Raw genomic sequence first — 23,337 nt, 5'->3', positions numbered from 1 at the left:
GAACGAACAAGTAGGAAATTGATAGGCCCTAAGAAAATTTTTATCGGCATGTACGGCCATGTACGGAATTTTAGGGTAGGTGTAGTGACCCTCACCAAGGGGTAAATTTTTTAAAATAAAAACCCCTGGCCAAAGAACCTGGAAAAGACATGAAAGGAAGGCAAGGAAGGAAGGTAGAAGAATTACTGAAGAAGTGTCCGAGAGATGGCCGATGGTACTATGTACTATGTACCATGTACCGTACCGGACGTATGTAGAACAACCGGAAGTACCAGGCGAACAGCGAGTGGACAAGGGCCATGTCCTGGACGGGAAGCGAGAGTGGGAAGGAACCCACTAAGGAGGGCGATTTAAATATTAAAAGTGGAGTTAGTGGAGTTTCCACTAAGTGATTAAATTAATCACTAATTTAGCCTAAGTGGAATTTTCTACTAAGAGTTAAATTAATCTAAATTTGAGGTGAGTGGGAGACAAAGAGAATTTTTCCTTTATGAGCTGGCCAATAATATTTCATGAAAGAGTGAGTGGGGAACAAAGGAGATTTCGTTGGACAAGTGTTTTGCATCTTATACAAGTGTAAAACATGTAAAATTGGTGGCATCAAAGAGGAACAAATGCTCTAGATGCATTGGCTCGCCCAAACCAACCAAACTCACACTCTCCACTATAAATAGGAGGCCTTAGTGTGTGTTAAGAGAGATTTTCGTTTCTCTTGCTAAGTTAGAGTAATAGAGAGTGTAAGAGAAGTTAGAGAGAGTAAAAGTTAGAGAAAGAGCGAGAGAGAGAGAGTTTTTTCCTTAGAGTTTCTCTTCCGCGAGTAGTTAGCCAAGTGCCGCTGTAGGAGCTGTTCGCGTCAAGTCCTTGCTAGAAGTCTGATTAGATTTTGTTCTTCTCAGCCAAGCCAGGTGAGTTTCGATGCATGTGATATGGCACATGATAGGTGGGGTTTTGGGTGGCTTTTGCTTAGGATTTTTGTGTTAAATCTAGGAATTCTCATTGGGATTGTTGGGTAGATTCGTTTCTTTCTTTCTAGATTAAATTCTATATAGTTAAGTCTCGTTTTCTTTGTTTCCTTTCATGTTAGTGTGAGGTTGTGTCTAGTGCTTAGTTTCTAGATATTTCTCTAGTTACTAAGGCTTGCATGTTGCTTGTTTGTGGTTGCATGTTTGCTTGGGTGCATTGCATGTTGTTGTTTGTAGCTTGTGTGCTTTGCAGGTTTGTTTGGTTGTATGTGGAGGTTGTGCAGGAGAAGACTTCCCCAAGGCCGTAAATGGTGCGGATTACGAATACTCGGAGAGACGGGGTTACTGCCTAGGGCCGAGTACTACACGACGGTGTAGGCCAGAGCGCCTGTAGAGAAGGACTCGCATGTGATGTTCTATGCTCGCGTGCCTTTGAGTATAGGTGTTCACGGGTATGGGGGAAGTAACGAAGTGAGGAAGCGATGAAGTGGTGGAGTGAAGGAATGAAGGGCCCTTGGACTGGAAGATGAAGAACAGTTGTTAGCTTCCGCATGCGTATACTTTGATAGTATACTTGTTGCTTGACTAACTTGCATATTTATCTTGCTAGTTTTTCTTGCATTTGGCTTGCATGTTGCATTTGAGTGCTGCATGTAGTGGTTGTTAGTTAGCTTGCATGTTGTGTGTTGCTTGCTGGGGTTGGGTTTGGTTTCTTGTTAACTTTCCAAACTCACTGAGTGTTTAGCACTCAAGACTCCATAATTTGTTTTGCAGGTAACCTTAGTGGGGAAAAAACCTTAGAGGGGAGCGCAGGACGTTAGGCCAGCCGGTGTAGTTTTGGATTGCCTTTGCAAGGTGTTTTGTTGTTGTAATCTAAGTTATCGCTTTTTGGCTCTAGGCCTGGTACCAAAAACGTTATGAATGTTTTGTGAACTTTTTCGTTAAGTAATGAAAGTATTGAAATTGTTTTATTTATTTTGTGTGAGTTCGACTGGTACTAGCCTTGTCCGGGCCAACACAACGCACCAGGCCACGAGGGTTGTAAAGCCTAAGCAGTCTCGGTTGCGGGCAGAATTGTGCTAGAGAGGACCGGTCGGGAGGTCTGCAACTTCCGTCCCTCGGCTGAAACACCCCAGTGCAGTTCCCATAGGACGGTTCGGGGGCGTTACAACGGTGGTATCAGAGCATGGTTATGATGCTCGCGGAACACACTTTTCAAATGTTTTATCGAGTCAAAATGAGTCGCAAAGGCAATTTTAGGAAAACGGTACGTCCTTGTGCATTTTTAGGTAGATGGGATTAAGACTTACCCTTTGGTGCTGGTGCAGATGTCAGACCGGGGAAGTGAAGAGGGATGGTCGTGGGGTGATTCAAGAGCTGATGGAGAAGAGTGGCGAGACTCACCGGAGGGTGAAAAATATGATGTCGAAGAAGAGTGGCAAGAGACGATGGAGGGTGATCCATATGATGTCGAGGGAGAGACCAGATCAAGAGAGAATGACGATCTGACGAGAGAGAGGTCGAGTTCCAAAAGAAGTGGGTCGCAAGGATCACTACCCGGAGAAAGATCAAGATTCCTGATGGAAACATTTTTCGGTGGCTACTGGTCTGGTTCGCGATTTAACAATCCGGGTCAACCGCGAGCAAGTTTCCGTCAAACACCTGGTGTACAACCTGCATATCACGAACCATATGAGCCAAGGAGGGTGCCGCCAAGGCAAACGAATGTCCCTGAAGAGCCGAGACAAAGGAGTGTACCAGTGGACCCGAGACAAAGGAGTGCACCCGAGGAGCCAAGACAAATGAATGCGCGCGAAGAGCCAATAGGTCAAGAGAGTGGACCAAGAGATCCTTTGCTAGCTGCGTTCCAAGAGAGGATAGCGCTTATGCGACAACAAGCGTCACGCCCACGTTTGAATCAGAGGCTCCGAGCTTCCTGAAGATTGTGAGGATTATGAAAAATTTGGGAACTGAGTATTTTAGAGGAGGATCGAACACGTTTGAAGCAGATGATTGGTTGCGAAGCATGGAGAAGAATTTTGTACAACCCGATGTCAAGAAGACTATAAGAAAGATGTTGCAGTGTACTACTTAAAGGATGATGCTAGTGATTGGTGGACTAGTGTGAAGAGACACTACGTTCATCGAGATCCAACATGGGCAGAGTTTCGAAAGGAGTTCGAAGGAAATTATTTTCCACCGGAGGCCAGAGACAAATTGGAGAATGAGTTTATAAACTTAAAACAAGGCAGGAGTTGATCCGACCAGGAAGGGCGTAGTCCAAAACTCGGGAGAAGAGGAGTTGTGTGTTTCTCATGTGGAGAGTCGGGCCATTATTTTCGAGAGTGCCCGAAGGCAGGAAGGAGTGATCGCCCAGTGCCATCTCACATCATATGTTACAACTGTGGCAAGGATGGCCATTACATAGCAGCTTGTCCGTTGATCAGTGCCATAGTAGCGGAACCAGAAGCAGAATATCCCCCACTGACCAGTCCTGAGGATGAGCAACCTGTGAAGCGGCAAGTGAGAAGGGATCGCGTGTATCCTTCCCCTTACGTACTTAACCCTTAGACCTTCAGAACCGTGTGGTGATCGGGAAGGTAAGTATGGATGCTAACTCCCTCTTTGTGTGTTTGTGTGCTTGTGTGTTTGTGTGTTTGCGTGTTTGTTGTCCTGTTGTGTGGGCTTGTGGAAAAATTTGGTGGTGCTAGTCCATGTCCTAGTTGTTGTGTGCAGGAAGCCTTCTAGCTAAGCGTTTTATAGAACCCTTAGTGATAGGCCGTGTGTTCTAGGTCGACCCCTTTTCCAAGCCTGTTAGTGGAAGTGTTGAGTTTTGTCGAGCAAGTTTGGTTGGTGGCTGGAAGCAAGTTCGTGTTCGAGAGAGTTGGCCAAGATCAAGCGCACGAAGGAGAAGAAGAGAATTAAAGCAAGACGCATTAGAAGGAGGACCAGGGGAGTTCAAGGGGAATTCGGGGACGAATTCCTATAAGGGGGAGGCGGAATGTAGTGACCCTCACCAAGGGGTAAATTTTTTAAAATAAAAACCCCTGGCCACAGGACCTGGAAAGGACATGAAAAGAAGGCAAGGAAGGAAGGTAGAAGAATTACTGAAGAAGTGTCCGAGAAATTCTGGACGGACCGAGAGATGACCGATGGTACTATGTACCATGTACCATGTACCGTACCGGACGTACGTAGAACGACCGGAAGTACCAGGCGAACACCAAGTGGACAAGGGCCGTGTCCTGGACGGGAAGCGAGAGTGGGAAGGAACCCACTAATGGGGGCGATTTAAATATTAAAAGTGGAGTTAGTGGAGTTTCCACTAGGTAATTAAATTAATCACTAATTTAGCCTAAGTGGAATTTTCCACTAAGAGTTAAATTAATCTAAAATTGAAGTTACTGGGAGACAAAGAGAATTATTCTTTTATGAGCTGGCCAATAATATTTCATGCAAGAGTGAGTGGGGAACAAAGGAGATTTCGTTGGACAAGTGTTTTGCATCTTCTACAAGTGTAAAACATGTAAAATTGGTGGCATCAAACAGGAACAAATGCTCCACATGCATTGGCTCGCCCAAACCAACCAACTCACACTCTCCACTATAAATAGGAGGCCTTAGTGTGTGTTAAGAGAGATTTTCGTTTCTCTTGCTAAGTTAGAGTAAAAGAGAGAGTAAGAGAAGTTAGAGAGAGTAAAAGTTAGAGAAAGAGCGAGAGAGAGTTCTTTGCTTGCTGGGGTTGGGTTTGGTTTCTTGTTAGGTTACCGAACTCACTGAGTGTTTAGCACTCAAGACTCCATAATTTGTTTGAAGGTAACCTTAGTGGGGAAAAAGCCTTAGAGGGAGCGCAGGACGTTAGGCCTGCCGGTGTAGTTTTGGATTGCCTTTGCAACGTGTTTTGTTGTTGTAATCTAAGTTATCGCTTTTTGGCTCTAGGCTTGGTACCAAAAACGTTATGAATGTTTTGTGAACTTTTTCGTTAAGTAATGAAAGTATTGAAGTTTTTTTATTTATTTTGTGTGAGTTCGACTGGTACTAGCATTGTCCGGGCCAACACAACGCACCAGGCCACGAGGGTTGCAAAGCCTAAGCAGTCTCGGTCGTGGGCGGAATTATGCTAGGGAGGACCGGTCGGGAAGTCTGCAGCTTCCGTCCCTCGGCTGGAACACCCCAGTGCAGTTCTCATAGTAGCGTCCCGTGACTGTCCGTTGGCCTGTCCGGTCATATGACGGTTCGGGGGCGTTACAGTCAGGATCTTACACAATACCTCTAAGCAGTTGTTCCAAGGCAGATTATTTGGGATAGCACTTTACTAAAACTGGTAAATATACGGTTAAATCTGGGTATGAGACTGAACAGGTGGATGTCAAAGGTCCTTTCCGAGCATTCGGATCTAGTCCGGTGATCACTCCCCTTCTTGCTAGGGTTTGGCAAGTAAAATGTCCACCAAAACTACAACATTTTATGTGGCAAGTGTTATCGGGTTGTATTTAGGTATCGGTTAATTTGCGTCATCGGGGGTTGGGTTGTGATGTTGTTTGTACACGGTGTGGGATGGAGGAGGAGGATATAAATCATGCCATCTTTCTATGCTCGTCGGCCCAACAAGTCTGGGCTTTAGCTCATGTACCAGTGGGGCCGCAGCTATTCCCGACGAACTCTGTATATGCTAATGTTGATCATTTTCTGGATTCCAAAAATCCGGGTTCATAGGTTCAGGCGTTTCCCTGCTTGATGTGGTATATTTAGAAAGCTAGAAATGCCCTTGTTTTTGAAAATCAGACAGAACGCCCTGATGAGACGGTCCGGGTGGCGGAAGGCGAGGCTTTGTCCTGGCAGGAGGCTCAGGTCGATGTCGAGGGGGAGGAGTTTAACTCCACTCTTACATGTCTAGCACTTGGGTATAGGAGGGATTTATCTCTTCCTCCGGTTTTTACGGGGCAGAGATATTTTGTTGACGACTCTTGGAAAGCGACTGATTTTTTTACCGGTACAGGATGGTGTTGTATTTCATCACAAGGATCGCCCCCATTGCTTGGAGCGACAAATTTCCGGCGAATCTTATCCCCGTTACATGCAGAAGTTGAAGCTTTCATCTGGGCGATGCGTTGTATGATTGGCCATGACTTCTGGAATGTGGCCTTTCTCACTGACTACTCCGACTTGGTGAAGATGGTGTCTTCCCCAACTGATTGGCCAGCTTTCGCAACCTATCTCGATGACATTCGAATTGATAGGGAGGAGTTTTCTTCATTTTCTTTGCTTTATGTTTCACGTAATGCTAATGTACGAGCGGATTCTTTAGCACATCAAGCGCGTGTGTCTCCGCATCATATTTTATTTGTAGACAATTTTCCTCCTAACTGGCTTGTTTCAGCTTGTTCTTTTGTTGAAAAAAAAAATCTTATTACACCGTAGGTGATGTGAAAACCAACTAACTGTATCATCTGGTTTAGTTACGTAGATATTTTATTTAAAAAATCATTTGTAGGGTTATTCTATGAAAGTTGTGTTTTGTCAAAAGATGAATAAAAACATGGGAATGACTATTTTACGAAATTTATCCATAAGGAAAGACTGTCGAGACAGAAAAAGAAAGACTGAGGAGAGAGATTGGTACCGTACCACATACCATGGTTTGGGAAGACAAAGGAGGCCGAATAAGGAAAGACTGTCGAGACAGAAGAAGAAAGGCCGATAAATTGACGATGGTACCGTACCACATACCATGTATCATACCACGTACCGCAAAACTGTCCGAGAGTGTGTCGCAGATCCGTTCGAGACCGTACCGCATCGCGTACCGTCGACTGCACTGCGGTATCGCTAACCCAAGCAAACAAGAATCCAAAAATTAAGGGCGTTTTGTCTCCTCTAATCAACCAAAGAGATTTCATACAAGAAAGTGGGAGGCATAATCATTACTTTTCTTAAAAAGTGACCAATGAGATTTTATGCAAAAAGAAGTGAGAGACATAATCATTTTTTCTTCTTAAGAAATGGCCAATAGAGTTTCATGCAAGAAGAAAGGAGAGAGAAGGAGAGATTCCTTCCACCAACTCATGCTCAATTTCACCAAGTGTTCAGCATGCAAGTTTTTTCTCTTGCCATTCGCCCATCCAAGGAGAAAGGTGAGAAGGCAATTGTTCCACATGCATTGGCGAGTGCCACCTCCCAACTTCTCTATATAAACAAGCTCTCCCCTTCTCATTTTCGGCCAAGGAAATAAAAAAGAGAAAAGAGAGAAAGGAGAGAAAGGGAGAAAGGAAAGAAAATGAGTGAAGGAAGAGCAAGACCAAAACTCACACTCTCCACTATAAATAGAGCCCCTTAGGAAGCCATTTTCGTTTGCCTTCCACCCTTAGAAAAGAGTTAGAGAGAAGTCAGAGAGTGAGAGAGAGAGAGTTCTGGGTAGAGTTTTTCTGTCCCGCGCATCCTTAGCTGCGTCCGTTTAGCGTTAGCCAAGGCCACATGTCGCGTCCATAGCCGATTAAAGGGTTTCAAAGAACAGTGAAAGAGATTCACATGATAAAGCATCTCTTAGACTATTTTCCATGTTTGGAAGAGATAAAGATCTATATGGAAGAGACTGATCATACAAAACTCAAAGTCACTGAAGTTTCTGAAGTGATGGCGGAGAAGATGGAAATCAAGAAGAAGTCATCGAGTTGCAATATCCAGCTCATATCGAGTGGTTGCTTGTATAAGAAGTAGACTGCACAATGATCTTCTTCACCTTTCGTTCAGAAACATCTTTTACTTTCCCATCAGTTTGCTTTGAGTTGTTGTTCTTCGCCTTTACCCCAAACATCTCACTGTTGATATCACGGCAGAAACCGATGTTTGATATTGTCCTTTGCATAGTGCGTAGTCTAGTATAATGTCCTAGTACAGTCTATTTTCATTAATGTGTGTGTGTCTTTGAATTCATCTACCTACCATTTGTCATGATTCTAACGACGTCGTACTGTTACGAATGTGCTTGTCCTTAAATTCATCAGTTTTAACTCGTAAGTGAATTGTTAGACAATGGATTTAGAACAAAACCGCAGGAGAAGCTTGTCACAAGTGGATGGATAGCTTGGAAACTGCAATTATTTGGTCTTTAATAATGGAATCTACTTGTTTTAGTTAGACAAAATAAGCAAGATAATATGCAAGTTAGTCATGCAATCTCCAAGTATATTATCAAAGTATACGCATGTGGAAGCTAACAACTCTTCTTCATCTTCAAGTCCAAGGGCCCTTCACTCCTTCACTCCATCACTTCATCACTTCCCTATACCCGTGAACACCTATACACACAGACACAAAGGTACGCAAGTATAGAACATCACCTGCGAGTCCCTCTCTTCAGGTGCACTAGACTACACCATCGTGTAATACTTGGCCCTAGGCTCCATCCCGTCTCTCCGAGTCTTCGTAATCCACCCTGATTACGGCCTTGGGGAAGTCTTCTCCTGCACAACCTCAACACACAACCAAACAAACATGCAAGGCACAAAAGCCACATGCAACAATAACAACATGCAATGCACACAAAGCAACATGCAACATGCAAGCCTAAGAATCTAGAGAAAATCTAGAGACTAAAGCTAGACACAACCTCACACCAACATGCAAACAAGCAATAAACGAGACTTAACTTCCTAGAACTCAATCTAGAAGAAAAGAAACGAATCTTAGGCTGTTGACAGATCCTACGGCGACACACGGCTACGTACGCGAAATAGATTGAGATTTGAGGTTTTGGAACACTGGCATCGCTTCACAGCTTAGAGAAAGCACCTGAAAACAAAGAAATACCACAATTAGATTTAGACGTTTTGCCACTAAATGTTTTAAAACAAGACATTCACTTGTTTGTTAAGAATGACCTGTTCCAGGAATTTAGACGAAGACAACAAAAAGCGTAAGTAATTTGGAGAAGAAACATGTTCTGTTCAAATCAAGGAAAAACCACCAGATATATGCCAACAAATGATTTATCATCTTGTTGTTAGAAGCTGGAAGTATCTCAGGAAAACAACTTTGATCACCCAAGGATGCTCCACTCTAAAATTCTATTTTGATAACAACTACAGGAATATCTGTTTGATCTTTTCATATGTGCCTAAATTGTTTCCTTTTGATGTAGGAGATCTTGTGTTCTTCCTAGTTAAATCAATAAACTTGGAGCATGGAAAAATCGTCAAAGCTTTCTTGATGTTCAAAGATGAACCACCCGATGCAACACATGTGCTCATACCAAACTGTCATAAGATAAGTATTTTTATTATCAAGGATATTTTTATCCAAGATCACACAGATATGATTCGCTTGTCTTTGTCAAGAGAGCCAAATACAGGTGTTAGAGCAACCATGAAGCGCATAAGAAAATTTGAAAAGAAAGTGGAAGACAAACGATCTAAGCCACCTGATTTTGATCAAGATGAGCATCAAGATATCAGCAGCCTCATACTGATCCAAGAAGAACCCCCGGATCCACTTCCATTAATCATGATGAGCATGAATCATACCCAAGTCACTATACAGCTAAGTACTAAACAGGAGGCCCCAGATTCAGCAGTTCTTTCATCCAAAGTCTTTGCGAGAACAGGAATTGGAGATGTTTTGATGCATGATCATAAATCCAATGGTTGTTTTAGGATGATCTTTGAGGTTGGAGAACAACTAATGGTACACCTAAGGAGTAAACAATTTCTAGCTGAAAAGGAGTCAAAACTAATGCCAAAGATCGATGGACCGTTAAAAGTGCTCAAATGGATCAACATCAATGCCTACCAACTCAACCTTCAAGGTAAGTACAAAGTGAATGGCAATTTCAATGTTTCTAATCTTCTTCCTTATTGTGCAAATATTTCGGATTTGAGGTCAAAACGTTTTCAAGTGGGAGAGGATGATGAGACCATGGCCAGCTCAACCAAACAACATGAACATGAGGAGCATCTTGAACCAGATGAAGCATTGGAAAAACAGCTTGTACCAGCGGAAGCATTGGAGGAAGCGTTGATCGTTCCTGCGGGTCCTATAACAAGGACAAGAAGCAAGAAGACATGGCTCAAGCCATCCTAACGATGATCACAGCTCAGGATGTTCGATGAAGGGTTAAGTGTTGCTTATGCACTCTTTTTCCCTTGTCAAGTTTTGTCCCATTGGGTTTTCTTGACAAAGTTTTTAATGAGGTTTAAGTGACACTTTCTAGGCCCCTTTGTCACCCCATTTTGTGGTCCAAGGCCCATCTCTTTGTCTTCGCCCATTTTCTATTTCTTTGTTCAAACTTTGCATTTATTGCTTTTGTAGTTTCCTAGACATTGTGCATGAGCTTGCATGAGTGTGGACTTGTGCATGTTCTTGCATGAGCTTGACCTTGTGCATGCTCTTGCATCTTCTTCTCCTTTGTCCCCCTTCTTCTATTTAAACTCCTTGTAGTTCTCATTTATTTATCATCAAACATTTCAATCAAAAACCTTCTTTTTACTTGTTTGATTTGAGGAGTGTGTAATATCTTCTCAACTTGTTTATTTCTTAGTGAGTCATATCTAAGTTATATTCAAGCTTGTAGTCTAAGAGATATCCATCTCTCTTAGAAGTACACTTCGTTCTCCACTTCAATCTGCTGCAATTCCATCTCTTCACCTTTTCCTCCGTTCATCTCTCCTTTCCGCTGCATCTTTCACCCATCCTTCATCATCATTCCGTTCATTGATCCTCAAGACCTTGCAAAGTGTGTTCTTGGGAGTAGATCCTCATCCGGAAGTCTATCACTTTGTGGAAAGGAAAGACAATGTATGACAAAGAACCTCTTCTGGTAGATTTCTAAATAGATCCATCTGCTCTGCACCCAAAACGAAGAACAAATTTCAAAGCTTTTATGAGGAATCAGCGGTACAAACAGAGAAAGTTTTGATTTTTTACAAATGAACTAAGAAACCCTAAGACAACAATGTGAGTAGCCAAAAACAAAACTTCTGAACTAAAAAATCCCAAAAAGGAGAATCGAGTAAAGTTCAGTGACCTTGTTCAATGGCCCTAGAAGCGAAGATAGGAAGAAAGACTCGAGCTTTCAGTTTCAGGTAGGAGAAGAAGACATTGGAGAAGCCGAAACATCCAATTTTAAGAGGAAAACGAAATTGAGGATTCTATTAGATCCGGTTCTTTTTAAACCACTGGTTTAATTTTGGTGCAAACCGGGACAGCAAATAGTATCAATGTGCACTAGCACGACACTGGTACAGTTCGTCATTAGGGTAAGAACTGCTTTAAATGTTCTCCAACTTTTTTTTTTTTTTAACAATACCTTGATTTCGTTAATATCTAAAGTCTGGGTCATACAACTAGTGCTTCCTTTGACGATTAACACCTACACGGAATAAAGAGATACACAAGTTATAAAGCAAACTTAATGAAAGATTCCAAACCATGTGACCAGGAGAGTGGGAGCTAGAAGGAGTAATCCGTTGCTTGAGTGTGAGAGGGCCCATGTGCAATCTGAGAGTGTTTTTTACTTTCTGTAACACAAGTGAGGCTGATCTCGAGACGGCTTCATGAAGCCTTGAGTTACGCTCCTTCCAGATAAGATACATCGAGGCTTGGTATGCTAGCCGAAGTATGATAGCTATGTTTTTGTCCCTAAAGGGATTCTTCAACCACCTTGATCTATCCTCAAAAAAAATCGGAGAAGAGACTTGAGCTTTATCGAGGAAGTATTACCACACCTCTCCGGAGTACAAGCAATCAAAAAAAAGATGTTGGCGAGATTCATCATGGTTACTGCAAAGGTGACAATATGAGGGAACTGATAAACCCCATCTGACCAGTTTGTTCCTTGTATGTAGTCTATGCCTTGCATTGAGACAAGCAATGAAGGAATGCTTAGGAATCCTTCCCTTGATCCAAACTGATTCATACCAATCCACTTTTGCACCCGCCGGATACAAATAATCCCAAGTAGCCGCTGTTGAGAAGTTATTGGAGGCTTGAGCTTCCCCAATTTTCCATAGATACCGATCGTCTGTACCTTCGTCAAGAGACGTGATTACCGGAGGGGAGGGGAGGCAAGCTTTAAGTAGTTGGATGATGGGGCTTCGACTGCGAGTACTGGATAACCACCACTCACCCTGAACGATGACATCCGCAACAACTGCGGACAGAGGCAAACCTGAAACTCGAGGCCCAGAGGACCCTTGATCTCCAGCAGAGGACCCAGAGACGTCCCGTTATCCATCCAAAATTTACATGTGACCCCTGAACCAAGCTCACAAATGATGAAAGGCCTTGCTAGGGGCCTAAGCTTGCATAGGCTTTTCCATATCCAACTTCCGGAAGTCGAACTATTCAATTCCCAAAAGCAGTGGCTGCCTATTAAATTCCTTCTCACCCAAGACACCCACAAAGAACCTCCATTTGCAAAGATTAGCCAAATTAACTTATGGCCCAGAATCTTATTCCAGTGAGCCAACCTTTCCAAACCTAGATCACCACTAACTTTTGGAGTACAAACTGACTCCCAACACACTTTAGCACCCCTAGCAGACCCCGGAGACCCCTTCCAAAGAAATGTATTGCATAAAGTCTCGATGTCCTCCATGAAGCTATTGGGTAATATGAATATAGAAGCCTAAAAAGTGATGGTAGAGTAGATCACTGACTGAATCAACTGCAGTCTACCCACAAAAAAAAATCGCTTAATCGTTTATTTGTTATTGGATTCTTAATTTGATAATTTTGGTTATTCACTGAATGTATTGAATGAGACAAGGTTGTTAGTGAGTATAAGATCACTAGTTATTATGGTAATAAAAAAAAACAGGTCTGCTTGTTTTGAAATAGTAGAAGATAACATGAAAAAATTTACTGAAAATTATTTAGATTTTTTTACTAAAATTTTAGAAAAAAAGTACACATACTGAATTATAACTAGGTATCAACCCGCACTATGTGCGCGATTAATTCGATTTAAATAAAATATTATGAGTAAAATTATTATTTAAGATTTAAGATTCGTTAGTATAAAACAAAATATGTAAGTAAAGTTTTTTTCCGTTTATTCCAATTTATTTTCTGTAAAATACGTTTCACCCGTAAAATAATTGTAATTGGAAAAGAATTTTAAGGTTTTATAGAAATTTTTGATGTCTTTTTGTGTTTCTAAAAATCAAATTTACATATTTTATTGTTGACATTGTTATTTATATCACTATACCATTAAATAGATAAAGCTTTTTTAGACAAATCGATTTAATTTAAACTAATGCTATGTTTAAAAATGCAATGAGAAAAATGATAAAAGTGGTAAAGAAATGAATAATTTTTTTTTTGTTTGTGAAATTTAGTTTAATTTTAATAACTAAATAGTTTATAAAAATGATAATTAATACATTTTCGGATTTAATATTTGTTAAAATATTTCATTCTTAATAACTAATAGAAAAAAAATATTAGTTCATAATATTTCAATGGTATATTTATATAAATAATAATAAGAAGAAAGAGCATTTATTAAAAAAAGGTATAGGAGCTCTGTAAGCGCGACACCTCAGCATTTTTGTGAAAGTGCTTCTCGAGATGAGTTCGATATTTTGACTACAATAAGTTCATGTGTCAAATAAGTGTTTGCCTCTAGTTCATGGATTTATTTATGGGTCACAATAAACTAATTACTAAGGCTTTGTCATAAATACTTATCGAATTCATAGGTTAAGATTTCGTCAAAGCCCAACACATATAACATAACAATATTCAAAAAAAAAGGTTGTATTATATTCAGCCCATCACTGAAAATAAAAATAAATACCGCACCAAGATGTACATAAAATCGTAGCATCAAAAACATGTTTCGTCTCGTCCAAATGAGTTTCGCTGTAAGAGATGAATACATAATAAGTTGAATTTATAAAATGTAACATTATCAGATTATCTTGTGGATTATCCACCCAATTTAATTCATGCCCGATTTTATTTACAATTTTAGGGACATGTTCTATATACCTCACTTCATGTTCTATTTATAAGTTTTTTAGATTCTGTTTTTTTTTTCTATTTAACTAGGTTTTATCCCGTGGTACACCATGGGTCTATTATTTTGTTGATATATATACTATTAGCGGTTGTAGGTAGAGTTTTGTAGAAACTCTTGATTCGCAAGGTGAGAATATATATTTTATGATTTGTTAGTAATGATTTAGGAATGAATGATCTGGCATATTCTTATTATGATTCTCAATTGATATTATTGGATTAATAGTGTACATTTAAAGCTAATAAGATCTTACCAAATATGTAATCATTTATTAAACGCAAATTAGATATTTCCTAAGATGTATGCATCTTGAATTAGTTGTTATATTATAGGTATGTGATTAAGAGGAGTGATTACATAATTTGTGTTATCAATTCTTTTTGTCAAACTCGGCTCTAAAAATTCGGCATGCAAATTAGATCTTTCCTAAGATACAATGAGCATTAATTGACATTAATTGGATGTAAATAAGTACGCTATGGATTAAAAAATGGCCCAAAATATTCGGCAATCTTAAGGAGGATCCGGATAATTGAATCGGTTATAATTTTAGTTAAAAACCCGACCCAAAGTTGGCAAAAAGTGATGACACCCTATTGTACTCCAAAAATGTAATCCAAGCTCTATATGTGGATATACTTGTTTGGTTACAAATATCCTAAGACAATTTTTAATATATATCTGTTTATAAAAATTCAAATCACATTATATGCTGAAAAAATCTAAAATTTTATTAACTTTATGTATTAAATAGTAATTAAAATAATTAAATATAACATTAAATAAAAATGAAAGGAGAATTAGATTTTAATCTAACATACTGATTTAAATTAGACAGATATATTTTAGAAAATTATTGTTATCAAATAAAGAAATGATTGTGTTTGGTTGTAAGGATTGTAGAGAATTTAGTTGAGACTTGTTTGGATACAAAGATAAGAGAGGATGTCACAAAAATATACTTCAAAAATGTTAAGATAGATTTGTATGCATTCAAAGAAGATTCAGTCTTAGTTGAACAAATTTGGAAATGTAAGAAACAAGAAGGTATATAGAATTGTCCTTTCTATTATTATTATATTCAATATGATACAATATATATAGGAATACAATATTAGAGTTTAGGGTTACACTAATGGACCGATAAAGTACATCCATACAACAATAGAATTATTCATAACAGGAAATGATATTTTTTTTTCTCACTTTCATTTATCAATCTTATTATTCTCTTAAAGTATTTTGTTTTTCTATAGATGTTTTGTATTTTTTAAATCAGTGTCTAGTTGAATTTTATGGTTCTCACAAATAAATGAATGATGGATTTATGATGTTAAATGATGATTATAGGACTTGTGGTTAATCAATCTTGGTTTTTTAGATTTTGGATGTATTACTTGAATTAAATTAGTCACTTAATTAAGTTATCTATTTAAAATTTTAAACACATGTTATTATTTATTTTAAAGATAGAAAATAGAAGGCATAGACAATCTACAGATCGACAACCTTCTACATTTTTGTCACACACGACAATTATTGAAAACATGAAAAACAACACTGTGAAATATGACCACCCCCTTCACCTGAAGATGTATGTGATATCTTCATGGATATGGTTGTTTAGGCAGTTTCAACTGCAATCATTGAGCCCTTGGTGCAGATTGTAGAACATGCCAGGACACATTTTTCAACAGCTCCATTCACGATTTCACTAGCATCTAGTCATTGAAACAAAAATTGAATGTATTATAAATATGTTCTCTTGTGGAGTATTAAAAAAAAAAAGTTTCTATAGTACTGATAATGAGATTTAGGAGTTTTCTTTACCAGAGTTACTGAGAGTGGTTAGGGCACCGCAGATAGAAGATACACACCCAACGTTGCAGTATTCATTCACAGCATCACCTTGAGACAAAAATCAAAACAAATAAATAATGAAATCTTGATCCGTATTTAATAACGTAAAAAAATAATCAGTTTACCTGTGTTCTCAAGAATGTCCTTAGTATATCCATTAGGACATTTCCCATTAACGATTTTGCAGCCACTGAGGCTAGCACATCTGTCTCTGGAACCTCCTGCAAGGCGGCAAGTATTATAGATATTTCTAGCAGTGGTGGTGGGACAACAGCTCTTTGCGTCAACTTGAATTTGTGCCATGAACAGACTCATTACGAGTACACTTAGAATCAATGTTTTTCCTTCCATCTTTCGATTGATTAGTTGTCTGATCACAAATTGTATGTGGAGAGCTATAAGCTTGTATTGATGAACTGATGATGAAACAAGGCTCGCTTAAATACTAGCTGGTCTGCAATTTGCAATCACAAAACTTTGTTTGATAGCCAGGTTTATCACATGCTGCGTGGACCAACCCTATCTTAATTGTACCTTTACCTCCGGGTGATCTCTAATTCTGACCAAGAATAGTTTATATCTTTTTTTTCTTTTTCTTCTTGGTTAAATAGAACCAAACAGAGAATTTTGTTGAAGTTTGTGTTACTTAATATTTTAGTTAGGATATTCCGTATAAGAATGGCTGGTTATATTTTGTATGTTCGTGCTAACTGCTATCGTATAGTTATTATGTACTTTCTAAACATTTTGTTTACAACTATGATGAGAGTTTGTATTATGAGTATTATGTCGATAATTTTTTTTTATCAATTCTTGTGTATGAGTAGTTTGGAGAAGGAAAGATAAGAACGTAGTTTGTTACAACGTGTTTTTCGTTGCTTTATTTAATTTTTAACCACCTCTCTTGTGGTTATGTAGGTATATATTAAAATTTTAACCAACTCTATTGTCGTTATGTAGATATATATTTTTTTAGTAGCTGATGGCAAATTAAAATACGAGACAAAAATCCAAATAGTTTGTTAGACCAGGTTTTGTGTTTCTTTTTGTTTAATTTTAACCAACTCTTTTGTTTCAACTTTCAGTTTGAAATTTGAATAATAGATTTGGTTTCATTTCCAGTTTCAGTTTTATAGTGTATCAATAGATATGATTTTGTATTGACATTACCAAAGAGAAAAAAAAGCATTCTATTTTAATATTTTTTTACGACAAGAACTTTTTACATGTCAATATGTGTGTTCGACAACTATATTTCCCACGAATTTATTCTTTTATCATCCAGTCATGTACGTAAGTATGATAAAGCCATATAATCTTTTCAGTTTGATAAATGAAGATGGTTTCCACGTAGAGCTTATTGCAAGATATCCGAGAACTTTGTAGTAGCTTTGTCGCTATATTTTTCAATTTTACTCCTTGTCTTGTCAATCATGTAGCAGATTCGTTCGCTAAAAAGGCTTTAGCCTCCTGTGATTTACTAAGTTTAAACTCTAATTCTATCTAATGAAAGCTATTTGGTGACCAAAAACAAAAAAAAATCTTTTCAGTTTACGTTAACTGATACTTCTAGTTCTAGTCTACTTAATCCAAATGCCTTCGACCTACTCTTTTTTATGTTTCTTTTTTTTTTTTGTTGGTGAACCGTTAGCTAAAATCCCTGTGTAAATTTATGTTTTGTACTTAATAAAAAAATTATGTCCATTTAAATCATAAAATTTGTTTTAACCATAAGAGAAAATAAATATATATCGACTTCACTACAATGAGAATAGACCGCATGTAGAGAGCAATATCTCGATGTTCACTCTTCATAAGTCTCCATTTTTGGGTAAGTTTTTTTAATAAGGGTGGAAGAACAAATTCAAAATTTCTAACTTTTAAGAGACATATGCCACCAAATTCAGAGCAATTGTATAGTCAAAATAGTACCTGATGTTTTGCACAACCACTCGATGCTATTAACGGAGTGAAAGTCGTAGTTGGATATAATTAAGATCTTTTACATAAACAGTCAGCATGTCGAAGAAAGAAATACTCTTAAATAGTACTAAAACATGTTTTATAGATAAAACTAGTACACCTTTTCTCGAGAGAAGTTGCTCCTCTGTAGCTCTAGTCTGTAAGGCAAACAAAAGGGTCTGTTCAAAGGCAACCCCATTGACGGTAGTTAGCGGTCAAGATATGGGACAACCTATGGTGGATTGAATAGGAGATTGGTTCCTCAAGGAGACTCTTCCTCTCGACATCCACGATTTTCCAATTATGTCCAGTGTAATGAACACCGACATCATTAGAAGTGTTTGGCTGTGGATAAAGTGGGCTTAGCGACTGAGGCGGCGGATCAAGGGTTGGTTGTAGAGCAATGTTCAGTTGCCCTGGACAGTGGTTCTACAGGAAAGAAAAGTTGTTTGTAAACCACTGTTTCTGGATTGTGCGGAGGAGCCAATGGTGGAGAATATGGTCTTGCTAGACTCGGCTACTGCTCCGGTTATAGACTCAGGGGATACTACAAGAGTGGAAGCAGGCAGCGATCTAGTACAGGTGGAGGAGGATTTGGCTCAGGTGTCTCTTAACTTGGAGGGTTCAGCGATGGTGGAATAGTTGGGTTCTGAGGACGTTGTGGAGGAGCTGGGTGATTGATGACATTTTGGAGCAGATGGAGTTTTTTGGTGTTGCGGTGCAGGTAAAGGCTAAGTGTGATCGTGGAAATCAAGGCGATGAAGAGGAGGATGTTCTAGAGGCTCGGTTGTTTCGTTTGTGCTTTTGTTAGGATGCTAGAGTAGCACATAGTTGTCTAGAACGGTTGATAAATTGTTGGCTCTCTAGCTTGTTTTATGACATGATTAGAATGTTGGATCTTTGGTTAATCGTTTATTGGTTATTGGATTCTTAGTTTGATGATTTTGGTTATTCGTTGATTGTATTGAATGAGCCTAGGTTGTTATTGAGTATAAGATCACTAGTTATTATGGCAATAATAATAAAAATAGGTCTGCTTGTTTCGAAATAGTAGAAGATAACGTGAAAAAATTTACTGAAAATTATTTGGATTTGTTTACTAAACTGTTAGAAAAAAATACACATACTGAAACTAAAATCTTTTAATAATTTGGATTATTATATCTATATTAAAAAAATTTATTGATAAAAATTTTATACTAAAATTCCGAATAACGCGCGGGTACCTAAACATTAGTAACTAATAATGTAAGAAGATCTCGAAAACATTGGTGGAGAAAAATGTGTCAAAGTCATCTATGACTAATGGAGTAATGGATCGATCCAAACTATTATGGCCTATAAATTATAATGAGTTCGATATTTTGACTACCATAAGTGTCAAATAAGTGTTTGCCTCTAGTTAATCAATTTATTTATGGGTCACAAGAAATTAATTACTAAAGTTTTGTCATAAATACTTATCAAATTCATAGGTTAAGATTTCGTCAAAGCCCAACACATATAACATAACAATATTCAAAAAAAAGTTGTATTATATTCAGCCCATCACTGAAAAAAAAAATATATACCGAACCAAGATGTATATAAAATAGTAGCATCTAAAACATGTTTCGTCTTGTCCAAATGAGTTTCGCTGTAAGAAATGAATACATAATAAGTTGAATTTATAAAATGTAACATTATCAGATTATCTTGTGGATTATCCACCCAATTTAATTCATGCCCGATTTTATTTACAATTTTAGGGACATGTTCTATATACCTCACTTCATGTTCTATTTATAAGGTTTTTAGATTCTGATTTTTTTAACTATTTAATTTGTATGCATTCAAAGAAGAATCAGTCTTAGTTGACCAAATTTGGAAATGTAAGAAACAAGAAGGTATATAGAATTGTCCTTTCTATTATTATTATATTCAATATGATACAATATATATAGGAATACAATATTAGAGTTTAGGGTTACACTAATGGACCGATAAAGTACATCCATACAACAATAGAATTATTCATAACAGGAAATGATATATTTTTTTCTCACTTTCATTTATCAATCTTATTATTCTCTTAAAGTAGTTTGTTTTTCTATAGATGTTTTGTATTTTTTAAATCAGTGTCTAGTTGAATTTTATGGTTCTCACAAATAAATGAATGATGGATTTATGATGTTAAATGATGATTATAGGACTTGTGGTTAATCAATCTTGGTTTTTTACATTTTGGATGTCTTACTTGAATTAAATTAGTCACTTAATTAAGTTATCTATTTAAAATTTTAAACACATGTTATTATTTATTTTAAAGATAGAAAATAGAAGGCATACACAATTGATGTTCATATATTTTACCTTGTTTTCCCTTAGTTTATTCACAACTTTTGCATCTTTTGCTATCCATTTAGGCCATTATTGTGTAGCTTTAGGACTAATCATGCATTAGAGTGTAGTTGCAATGCATTTGCATCTTTTCATGCATAAACAGGTGATTTTGGAACTTAAGGAGCATGGAAGCAATGCTGAGGAGAAGTGAAGCAATCCTGAGGAGAAAACAAGAGAGTTAAGGCTGTAGAATCAAGGTCCGGAGTCCAACTCGACCGCACCACTCGACCGTGTGCTGAGGAGGACTCGACCGTGTGCTGAACGCACGAGAGAAGCCAGCTCGACCAGCCACTCGACCGAGCACTGGTCGAGTTGACCGAGCCGTTGACTACTTTGACTTTTTGTATTTTTAGGGCTTCCACCTCACCACTATATAAAGCCCTTGTACCTGCAGCCACCAGAGAGTCCAGCTTTTTAGAGAGTCTAAAACCTAGTTTTTACCTTTTTTAGATATTATTCCTTTTGCACTTTTCTTTTATTTTAGATTTTGTACTTGTTTGAGAGAGAAAGACTAGATTCTTATATTTTGTTTGTTTCATAACTTTCAAAGTATTAAGATTTCGAGTTTTATTCCTTCATCAATATTGTAGATCTCTGTTTCATCTTTCTAATGATGCAAGTTTCATTATTTTCTGGGTTTTTGACATATTTCACCATGTGTTCTTGTGAGTAGTTTGTTTAGGACCTTGAGGATGGGTTAGGCTGGGTTGATCTTGTGGTTTGTTTGATTTGGTCAAGCTTGATTGTTGTAGATCTCTTCTAGGCTAGATGATCTTAATGCTGATCCTATATCTGAGAGGGTAGGGTTTGATTTCAAGCATCTTAGCATCACACCAATGTCTAAGGAGCATAGACAAGGCTAGATCTAGAGCTTACCATTAGGCTTGCTAAGAGATTAGAAGTCTTGTTTGGTTTGAGATGTATTGCTTAATGCCTGCTTGTGTAGATTCTTTTCTTTGTGAGAACAAGTCTAGAATTGCATAGGTTTGATTGTTTCTTGCCATGAGAGTGGATTAAACATGTATTAGAATAGTATGTCTAGAGATCAGCTCAATGTTTGCTTGAGATTTGTTGACCAAGTTAGATAACCACAATGATTAGCTCAGCCCATGAATCCCTCCTCAAGGCCTTCTTTGTTTATTGAAATCCTAGTCTAAATATCATTGCTTGCTTGTTGTTTGATTAGTTTTAGCATTCCTCTGTTTTTCTTGTGTTGCTCTGTTTTCACGTTTAAGTCTAGCTCGACCACGTACTCGACCTACACTCGGTCGAGTGCTGCTCGAGTTCATCCCCAGAACTTGTGTTTTTGATTTGTGATTGTCTTGTTTCATTCCTGTTTCATTTCCATTGCATTCACGTAGTTTCCTGTTCATTACTTGTCTTGCATTAGTTCATTAGCATAGTTTCTATCTTTGTTCTAGTTTCATTATAGCTTTAATTTGTTTGTTCTGTTTGCATTTAGTATCCTGTTCTAGTTGTTTTTAATTTCTGCATTTCATATCTCATTTTAGGATTGTTAGTGACAAACAATCTTTACAATTGGCTTGACTTAGACTCATATGCACATCTTAATTGTTCACAATCACTCAGATAGGATTGACACCTCTTATACTGCAACTGCATAAGGGGAATTGAAACACCCTGACTTCTATTCATTCCATACATCATCATTCCATACATCATTCATTCATACACCACAAAGAAAGTCAGTTTCAACAATCTACAGATCGACAACCTTCTACATTTTTGTCACACACGACAATTATTGAAAACATGGAAAACAACACTGTGAAATATGACCACCCCCTTCACCTGAAGATGTATGTGATATCTTCATGGATATGGTTGTTTAGGCAGTTTCAACTGCATTCATTGAGCCCTTGGTGCAGATTGTAGAACATGCCATGACACATTTTTCAACAGCTCCATTCACGATTTCACTAGCATCTAGTCATTGAAACAAAAATTGAATGTATTATAAATATGTTCTCTTGTGGAGTATTAAAAAAAAAAGTTTCTATAGTACTGATAATGAGATTTAGGAGTTTTCCTTACCGGAGTTACTGAGAGTGGTTAGGGCACCGCAGATAGAAGATACACACCCAACGTTGCAGTATTCATTCACAGCATCACCTTGAGACAAAAATGAAAACAAATAAATAATGAAATCTTGATCCGTATTTAATAACGTAAAAAAATAATCAATTTACCTGTGTTCTCAAGAATGTCCTTAGTATATCCATTAGGACATTTCCCATTAACGATTTTGCAGCCACTGAGGCTAGCACATCTGTCTCTGGAACCTCCTGCAAGGCGGCAAGTATTATAGATATTTCTAGCAGTGGTGGTGGGACAACAGCTCTTTGCGTCAACTTGAATTTGTGCCATGAACAGACTCATTACGAGTACACTTAGAATCAATGTTTTTCCTTCCATCTTTCGATTGATTAGTTGTCTGATCACAAATTGTATGTGGAGAGCTATAAGCTTGTATTGATGAACTGATGATGAAACAAGGCTCGCTTAAATACTAGCTGGTCTGCAATTTGCAATCACAAAACTTTGTTTGATAGCCAGGTTTATCACATGCTGCGTGGACCAACCCTATCTTAATTGTACCTTTACCTCCGGGTGATCTCTAATTCTGACCAAGAATAGTTTATATCTTTTTTTTCTTTTTCTTCTTGGTTAAATAGAACCAAACAGAGAATTTTGTTGAAGTTTGTGTTACTTAATATTTTAGTTAGGATATTCCGTATAAGTTTGGCTGGTTATATTTTGTATGTTCGTGCTAACTGCTATCGTATAGTTATTATGTACTTTCTAAAAATTTTGTTTACAACTATGATGAGAGTTTGTATTATGAGTATTATGTCGATAATTTTTTTTTATCAATTCTTGTGTATGAGTAGTTTGGAGAAGGAAAGATAAGAACGTAGTTTGTTACAACGTGTTTTTCGTTGCTTTATTTAATTTTTAACCACCTCTCTTGTGGTTATGTAGGTATATATTAAAATTTTAACCAACTCTATTGTCGTTATGTAGATATATATTTTTTTAGTAGCTGATGGCAAATTAAAATACGAGACAAAAATCCAAATAGTTTGTTAGACCAGGTTTTGTGTTTCTTTTTGTTTAATTTTAACC

The 23,337-nt window shown here is 37.8% G+C and overlaps 2 protein-coding genes across 2 annotated transcripts; both read right to left on the bottom strand.

Moving 5' to 3' along the window:
• Window positions 1–15,417: 15,417 nt before the first annotated feature.
• On the bottom strand, window positions 15,418–16,511 carry LOC147934486 (putative thionin-2.4). Its single transcript, XM_087475014.1, has 3 exons — window positions 15,972–16,511; window positions 15,817–15,894; window positions 15,418–15,707 (listed from the first exon to the last, which is right to left on the bottom strand). Exons 1-3 carry the CDS (start codon window positions 16,195–16,197, stop codon window positions 15,610–15,612), a joined length of 402 nt encoding a protein of 133 aa, XP_087331140.1. The 5' UTR covers window positions 16,198–16,511; the 3' UTR covers window positions 15,418–15,609.
• A 5,305-nt stretch (window positions 16,512–21,816) lies between these two features.
• LOC147934485 (putative thionin-2.4) lies at window positions 21,817–22,920 on the bottom strand. Its single transcript, XM_087475012.1, has 3 exons — window positions 22,401–22,920; window positions 22,246–22,323; window positions 21,817–22,137 (listed from the first exon to the last, which is right to left on the bottom strand). The coding sequence occupies exons 1-3, from the start codon at window positions 22,624–22,626 to the stop codon at window positions 22,040–22,042; spliced, it is 402 nt and encodes a 133-aa protein (XP_087331138.1). The 5' UTR covers window positions 22,627–22,920; the 3' UTR covers window positions 21,817–22,039.
• Between the last annotated feature and the right edge of the window lie 417 nt (window positions 22,921–23,337).

The sequence above is a fragment of the Camelina sativa genome, chromosome 11 (genome assembly GCF_030686135.1).
Source record: "Camelina sativa cultivar CO46 ecotype springtype chromosome 11, ASM3068613v1".
Lineage (NCBI taxonomy): Eukaryota > Viridiplantae > Streptophyta > Magnoliopsida > Brassicales > Brassicaceae > Camelina > Camelina sativa.
The sequence above is the reverse complement of the archived record's forward strand: the minus strand, read 5'-3'. Positions and strand labels throughout refer to the sequence as shown.